This window comes from Mus caroli, chromosome 19 (assembly GCF_900094665.2).
Source record: "Mus caroli chromosome 19, CAROLI_EIJ_v1.1, whole genome shotgun sequence".
Lineage (NCBI taxonomy): Eukaryota > Metazoa > Chordata > Mammalia > Rodentia > Muridae > Mus > Mus caroli.
Window position 1 is genome coordinate 30,888,062 of NC_034588.1, and position 8,721 is coordinate 30,896,782.

Sequence of the window (8,721 nt, forward strand, 5' to 3'; positions counted from 1 at the left end):
CTTCCTTCCTTCCTTCTTTCCTTCCTTCCTTCCTTCCTTCCTTCCTTCCTTCCTTCCTTCCTTCCTTCTTCCCTCCATCCCTCCATCCCTCCTTCCTCTCTTTCTTCCTAATTTCCTTCCTTCCTTCCTTTCTTTACTTATTTATTTTTTTCATGACAGGTGAACGAAAAGTTAAGGACTGCACAATGGATGGGAGTACACCAACCTGTGCCCCATGCACAGAAGGGAGGGATTACATGGACAAGAAACATTATGCTGATAAATGCAGAAGATGCACACTCTGTGATGAAGAGCATGGTATGTATCTACAATGCAATTTAGAGAGGCCAATCCTGAGCCTCCATATAGAACCATGCAGTTTGAGATTGGCACTTACCCTGGTCCATGCTGACATACAGGAAGGAGCAGAATGAGGCTAGCTGGGTAATGTGGAGCTATCTTGTAAGGTGGTAATAGATTCTAAAGGCCTTCGCAGTGATTCTTCCAAATGGAAGCAAAGGACTAAATAACTCGATGAAGAGAGATACACCAGCCACAATCCAAGCCACCCATAGAAATCTTTCCCCCTCTACTTCTATTAAAACTTGTCTGTAGTTCTTGTTCATGGCCTAACAAAGAAACCCAAGGTGTGGGAAGGATGTCCCTTCATCTTTGGGGATCCCATCTATCATCATTCTATTTGGGGACCTGGCTTTTTGTAGCTATTTCAATTTCTTCTCAAGGCCAGGATGGATTTTAAGAAATGACAGAAGCAGTTGTACTTAGGTTTGACATCAAGAAAACTCTGGGTATCAAATTTTAAAGCTCTTTCTCTCTCTTCTCTCTCTCTCTCTCTTTTTAAGGCATAGGGTTTTTACATTAGCCTATAAAGAATCGATGCAGAACCCTGGCTATACATTAAACCTGCATCAGGAGCTGTTGAAATACTAATGCTTAGATCTCAGCTCACAATTAAGTCAGAATCTCCAAGTGTGGCCTGAACATTTGTCTGATAAAGCCTAGTTCAGGCTTATCATGAAACAGCATGATGATGATGATGATGATGATGATGCGATGGTTTCCAGGCCATGTATTTAAGTTGCAAGGCTTTCTATTAAAGGCATGGCGTTGCCATCTAAGCAATGGTACACAGTGTCTGGCCTTCTGGATTATCTATTTATCAACGGCTCTTTTTCAAGTTGGTACTTCCTTTTGGTTAGTAAACATTGTTCCTAAAAGTGTGATGGTGTAATAGCTATATCTAAATAAAAGACAAAAAACTATGCCATCCCTGGCCATTTTTCATCACTTATTGTTAACTAGCTACTACAATTAAAACTTTTTAAACTGGCTTTCCAGGTTTAGAAGTGGAAACAAACTGCACCCTGACCCAGAATACCAAGTGCAAGTGCAAACCAGACTTCTACTGCGATTCTTCTGGCTGTGAACACTGTGTTCCCTGCGCCTCGTAAGTTTTAACATTCAGTGCTTAAGACACTAGCTATGAGATGGAACATCCCGCCTTCCGAGAGTAGAGCCACACTGCATGAGAGTTCGGGACTGAGTTCTGTTCTTGTCTGTCCTCCTTTTGCTCAGTTGGCACCGAACGCCACTGAGCTCTTTTACCAAAGCCATCTGGTTCAAGGGATGTTGCTAGCCGCTTACAGTTGTGATGGGAGACACGTGACTGTCATCAAGGTTTTGGTTCTAGGGCAAAGACAGCCAAGTTGGGGGGTGGGGGTGGGCGAAGCAATCAATGCTTATTGCATGTCAGCTCCTTATGGTGTCTGGCATGCATAAGACATTTTTGCTCGGATTGGTGCAAGCTATGCAGGAAGTCCTTTTGACTCTGAAAGGTGAGAGTCTGGAGGAGGCAGGAAAATGCATCAGCAGCTACAAGTGGGTAGGAAGTGTGTTCAGGCAGAGAACCACAGCTTTAAGAGGCATAAGAAACTCCCGTATCTGCTGGAGGGTAGAAAAGCCTTGGAAGGAGCTGGATAAGGACTTTGCCTTGATGCACAGGGGTTCACTTTTGACTCCAATCTGGAAAGTCTGGATGTACAGCCCACTTGTCTGCTGATTAATTGAGCTAGTTTGAGCAGATCGCTTACTCTGTCTGGACTTCAGTTTTCTCACTCACGAAATGCAAAGAATCTTTAATGAACTCCGCGCACCTGCCACATTTCTCTGGAGACCCACACTAGGTAATACATTTTGCAAACACAGCTTTTGCTAATGGGTAGGTACATGGTAATGGTAGATCACTTGTCCGGCATGCTCCAGGAGTCTCGGGTTCGATTCCCAGCACTGGAAGAAAAGTAGCTTTTGTTTTGTAAGAGGCTGACATTGTACAAAATGTTTATAATGGCTATTTCCTTGGCATTCCTTAAACCTGTAACTCACCTTCAGAGCCTTCTGGCTGTTCATCTAATACTAAATGTATTAATGCTAGCTGTATTAGAGACATGCTGCTTTATATTTTACTATTGGGAAAAGCATTTGTGTTGCCTCCCTCACCAGCCCCAAGTGTCTGAGAGTGATGAGAGTCAAGGTATAGATTGTGGGGAAGTAGCTAATTGCGTTCAGCAATAACACAATATAAGCTCCATATACTTTATAATCACGATTTAATTTTCTTCTCACTGGCACTCTTTGAGGTAGATAGCGTAATTATCTCTGTGCTGTTGGTGAGATTTCAGATTCAGGCTCCTGCAGGTCAACTGCTTTCCCACCCTTGCCTGTTTAGGTTTCAGGAAAAGGTAGGTTGTGAACCTGCAGAGGTTAGTTAGCTGAAGAAACCCCCCCAAGTGCCTCTTCACTGTCCTGAGCACTGCCTGCTGGGGCCCTGGGCAGCATCTTAGTTGGTGGCTACCAGCAGGCAGTTTTAAGGGTTTTTAAAACATTTTTTGGAAATTGTTCTTGATAAGTTATTTTTTAAAAATAGCTTATTTTTAGCTCTTATATCTTAAGAACTCAATGTGTCACCAATTTAGTTTTTAAATATGGGGCCCAGCGATATGCATGTGACTGTGGTGCTGAGGAGGGCCAGAAGATGCTGCTGGATGCCCTGGAGTGGGAGTTACAGAAGGCCGTGGGCTGTTAGGTGTGTGTTCTGGGAACTACACCTTCTTCTTCATGGGCAGCCAACGCCCCTAACCACTGAGCCATTTCTCTAGCCCCTATGTCTTAAACTAGATTTAAGATTTTCAACCACTCAGTCACACTCCTTAGTTTGTGTGAATTTTAGATGGCGATCTAGAAATATCTGAAAAGACACAAATGGGGGAATGAGAGGACAGATAAAAGTATCCCTAATCTGTAATGTACATTGGGAAAATGGGGAAGGAATCTACTCAGGCCTTCTGAGTTTCTTTTTCCTTCTCCCCCTAGGTGTGAACATGGAACCCTTGAGCCGTGCACAGCAACCAGCAATACAAAATGCAGGAAACAAAGTAATCACTTGGTTTTATGACTACATTCCTTTCCCATTTCCTTCCTCACATGCCAGAATAAAAAGATCATTGGTTTATTATTGATTGAGAGAACAAAGATCTGCCTTGTCTAAAAAAATTACTTAATTTCATACAAAATATCCAATATTCGCAGGTTCCAGAAATCACCTATGGTTGTTGACCATCCTTGTTTTGTTAATACCACTTGGTAAGTCCTAAGTTTGTTCAAAATGTAGATTAAAGTGACCTGAGAAGTAGCCACTGTGCCCATTGAGAAATCCCAGAAAGCCAGGTGGCTGTTATAATGACAGCCAGTAAACCTGGCCTTCTCTGTGCCTGTCCTTACTCTACAACCTATTTACTTTAAGTTATTACTTTAAAAAAATCACTCCTTCTTATTTTGTGTCTTTAATTTAAAATCTATGACAACGTGTTTCCTTCAAAGATTACTTAATAATATCAGTAGTTAAGGGAAAGCTGGATATCATTGGAGTTATTCTGAAAAACCATCTCGAAGCACAGCAATGATAAGATACACCAACTTTCAGTGACTCAGAATCTTCTAGTCTCTCCCTGTGTTGCTGGAACAAGAAACTGTCTTGTCACCTCAGCTCTCTTAGTGTGAGGATTTCCTAAGAATGGCATTTGAGTCTGACAGAAATCTCTTCGATCTTTCAGTATTTATATATCGAAAGTGCCGGAAAAGAAAGTGCTGGAAAAGGAGACAGGATGACCCTGAATCTAGATTCTCCAGTCATGTGAGTATGCAAATGCATACAACAACCAATTAGCACTTTATTTAAGACAAATGCAATTAGCACTTTCTTTAAAACAAATGCGAGTCCCTCCATGCCCATGTTAGAAGAACATTTGAATTAACACACCAAAGCTAATTTATTACTAAGTTTTGTGGGGTGCTACACAAAAAAGGGTCTGTCTCCTATAGTCATTTGGGTCTAGATGGAACTGGATCTGACCTGTACATTTCTTTCTCAAATATAAGACCATCCCCACTCTCTACTGAGCTGCACAATAAAGCATGGTATTGGAAAAGATAATGGAACTTGTTAAAGACTCTTACCAGAGTTTAATAGGGGAAGCAGTTGTTTTCTGACTCCTGCTGACCCAGATGAGCACTCAGAGTCACCAGCAGATTTAATCAACCAGTATTCATATGTTGCCTTCAGCATTTACAATGACTTATTTATCAAGGTTGCTGTCAGCCTACCCGCTGCTTCCAGGGAATGATGCTAGACTGAATTATCACAGCACCCATGCACACATGTGTCATCACGGGCGGGGGACATGATTAAGGAGCACAGTTTAAGATTAAAGCCGTGCATTAAAGTTTATGATTGTGCGTGAATCCCAGGTATAGTTGGGTTGTTTGCATTGGTTTCTCAAAACAGGGGAGTGGGCTTCTGAAGGCAAGCTTACAAGAGATACTTACGAGAATGAAATAAATCCTTATAAGGTTTTACATAAATACTGTAGGGAGCAATGAAGGGGCATGGAAACCTACCAGTGTGAGCTGGGCAGGGATGTGCAAAGTTCCCTGTTTTGTGGAAATGCCATTGGCTAAAGCACGGGACTCGGATTTCCAACCCCCAGCAAAGATTTTGCTCTTAAAATCCAGCACATGGGAGGCAGAGACAGACGGATTTCTGAATTCGAGGCCAGCCTGGTTTACAGAGTGAGTTCCAGAACAGCCAAGGCTATACAGAGAAAACCTGTCTCGAAAACAAACAAACAAACAAACAAACAAACTCCACCTAATGGCCATGTATGGCTCTTTCCAGCTGGTGGGAGCTATTGCTACATTGTATCTAACACAGGAGGGTGGAACCTTTCAGAATCAAAATTGAATGACTGAAAGAGCTCATCTTAACCACAAAGGCTAGTTTCTTTGTATGTGTGTGTGTGTGGTCATAATCTCAGGCAATTGTATGATATTTCCTTCTGAATTTAGAAAAAATTAAATGACATGCATGTATGTTTTTTCTCTTTGCCTCTGCTCTTTTCTTCCCAGGAAACCATACCAATGAATGCCTCAAGTAAGTCTTTCTATTATTTTATTTCACAGAAGTAGCTTTCTTTATCAGAATAAGCATAAGTCGGAACAGGCTCTAAGATTTTAGAGTGAAATAATGTTTGAATTTCAGTGACACTTTAGGCTTTACTGTTATGTGAACTGTCAGTTCTATCAAAAGCTTAAGTTAATAGCAGTCTTAATTTAAAATATACTAAGAAGCGATGAAACAGAATATTATTAGAGGTTCAAGAAAAACATTTTCATAATCAGTTAGCTGTGTCACAGGACCCCTTGGAATCCGATCAAATGGAACCATAAACTCTATACATCCTCATCTCTGCAACAACATGTCCAATTCTGTTCTGTCCTGTCCCTTGACCTGTGACTCAGACATAGGGATGAACTGACCTTTAAGGTTTGTGGGTTTGCTCATCAAGTCTCTAGGGGGCATTAGAGGTGATCTTTTTTTTAAGCTTCTGATTTCATTTCATTTTTTTTTTTTTAGAATGAACACATTTTTTATTTAATTAAGGAACGCTTGTTCCAAACATCAGAAGTCTCTCTATAATCCTCTGTATATAAAATTAGGTAATTTAACATGTTCTCCACATTGAAAGTATATAGACAGTTCCGCAATTAAGAGCATTTGCTACTCTTGTAGGAGACCTGGATTTGATTCCCAACATCCTCATAGTGTCTCACTACCATTTGTAACTTCAGTTCTAAGGGATGAGACTCCTTATTTTGATTCTATGGGCACCATGCACACATATGGCACATGTATACATTCAGACAAAACACAAGCATGCACACACATACACACACAGTGGGGGGGGGAAGGGAGGGAGAAAGAAAGAGGTGAGGAGAGGAGGGGAGGAAGGAGAGAGAGGGAGAGAACTAAAATAAAAAACCTGTTAACAATTGTCCAAATTAATTGAACTGTGAGGTAATAGAAGCAAAAGAACAAGGTTCCATTCGTACAATGTGTTAGTCTGTTCATTTCTATTTTACAACTCACTTTTATTCCTTATTTAAAATAGAAAATACATGATCAGTATACAAACTTCAAAAGATGCACTAGTATAATGTGACATGAAATTTCACTTCTTACTATAATTAGTGACTGTGCACACTGTCAGTACTAAACTTTAAACACATCTGCATATATCTGCTTTTGTAGTTATGTGTGCATGTATGCCTGGACCTATGTTATGCTTGCATTTGAATTCAGATTTGGGGAAAGTTTAGTTTTACATGAATTTGTGTACATTTTTAAAAAATGAGATATAATGGAAACTATTTAAATGTGCAATATGATGGTTTTTTAAGTCATCAAGGTAATTTAAAATAGTTAAATGCCTCTTAAATATACATGATAACTTCTGAAATTAAAAGTAATATGTACTCAACCAATTTTCAAAATCTATTTGGAACATTAAACACGATAGAAGTAGAAAAAAAATTTCTTATGAAGTCCTCTATGAAAGGAAACTGACAAGATCCTAATTATACAGAAACCATTCCATCTCCAAGGGAGAATGCGCAGTGTAACTGTGGCTTCATAGAATGAATTGGGTAGTGTTCCTTCTGTTTCTATTTTGTGGAATAGTTTGAAAAGTACTGATATTAGGTCTTCTTTGAAGTTCTGATACCATTCTATACTAAACCCATCTGGTCCTGGGTTTCTTTTCATTGGGAGACTTTTAATGACTGCTGCTATTTCTTTAGGGGTTATGGGACGGTTTAGGTGGTTTATCTGATCCTGATTTAATTTTGACACCTGGCATCTGTCTAGAAATTGTCCATTTCATCCAGATTTTCCAGTTTTGTTGAATATAGGATTTTGTAGTAGGATCTGATGATTTTTTGAACTTGTTCAGTTTCTGTTGTTATATCTTCCTTTTCATTTCTGATTTTTGTTCATTTGGATACTGTCTCTGTGCCCTCTGGTTAGTCTGGCTAAGGGTTTATCTATCTTGTTGATTTTCTCAAAGAACCAACTCCTCTTTTGCTTGATTTCAGCCTTGAGTTTGATTATTTCCTGCCATCTACTCCTTTAGGGTGTATTTGCTACTTTTTCTTCTAGAGCTTTCAGGTGTGCTGTTAAACTGGTAGTGTACGATCTCTCCAGTTTCTTTTTGGAGGCACTCAGAGCTATGAGTTTCCCTCTTAGCACTGCTTTCATTATATCCCATAAGTTTGGTATGTTGTGCTCTCATTTCATTAAATTCTAAAAAGTTTAATTTCTTTCTTTATTTCTTCCATGGCCAAGTTATCATTGAGTAGGGAATCATTGTTCAGCTTCCATGTGTATGCTGGCTTTCTGGTTTTTGCTTTGATTTTTTTGTTTTGTTTTGGTTTGGTTTGGTTTTTTGTTGCTATTGAAGACTTCCATTGTCCATGGTGATCTGATAGGATGCATGGGATTATTTCAATCTTCTTGTATCTGTTCTGTGACCGATTATATTGTCAGTTTTGGAGAAGGTACCATGAGGTTCTGAGAAAAAGGTATATTCTTTTGTTTAGGATGAAATTTTCTATACATACCTGTCAAATCCATTTGGTCCACAACTTCAGTTAGTTTCACTGTGTCTCTTTTTAGTTTGTGTTTCCTTCATCTGTCCATTGATGAGAGTGGATATTGAAGTCTCCCACTATTCTTGTGGGAGGTGCAATGAGTGTTTTGTGCTTAAGTAAAGTTTCTTTTATGAATGTGGGTGCCCTTGTATTTGGAGCTTAGATGTTCAGAATTGAGAGTTCGTCTTGGTAGATTTTTCCTTTGATGAGTATGAAGTGTCCTTCCTTATCCTTTTTGGTAACTTTTGGCTGAAAGTTGATTTTATTTGTTATTAGAATGGCTATTTCAGCTTGTTTCTTGGGACCATTCATTTGGACATTTACTCTGAGGTAGTGTCTGCCTTTGACACTGAGATGTGTTTCCTGTATGCAGGAAAATGCTGGATCCTGTTTATGTATCCAGTCTGTTAGTTTATGTCTTTTTTTTGGAGAATTGAGTCCATTGATGTTAAGAGATATTAAGGAATAGTGATTGTGGCTTCCTGTTATTTTTTAAAGTTATTTTTATGTTTGTGTGGCTATCTTCTTTTGGGTTTGTTTAAAGAAGATTACTTTCCTGCTTTTTCTTGGGTATAGATTCTTTCTTTGTGTTGAAGTTTTCCATCTATTATCCTTTGTAGGGCTGGATTTGTGGAAAGATATTGTGTAAATTTGGTTGTGTCATGGAATATCTTGGTTTCT

At 39.4% G+C, this 8,721-nt stretch overlaps 1 protein-coding gene across 2 annotated transcripts in view; it reads left to right on the forward strand.

Moving 5' to 3' along the window:
- Positions 1-8,721, forward strand: part of Fas (Fas cell surface death receptor) — a 35,089-nt gene that overhangs the window by 21,815 nt on the left and 4,553 nt on the right. For both annotated transcript variants that reach the window (XM_021151977.1, XM_029472879.1), the window contains exons 3-8: positions 160-297; positions 1,339-1,447; positions 3,370-3,431; positions 3,586-3,639; positions 4,110-4,189; positions 5,461-5,485. In XM_021151977.1, the coding sequence (XP_021007636.1) occupies positions 160-297; positions 1,339-1,447; positions 3,370-3,431; positions 3,586-3,639; positions 4,110-4,189; positions 5,461-5,485 (468 nt within the window). The remainder of the gene's footprint in view (positions 1-159; positions 298-1,338; positions 1,448-3,369; positions 3,432-3,585; positions 3,640-4,109; positions 4,190-5,460; positions 5,486-8,721) is intronic.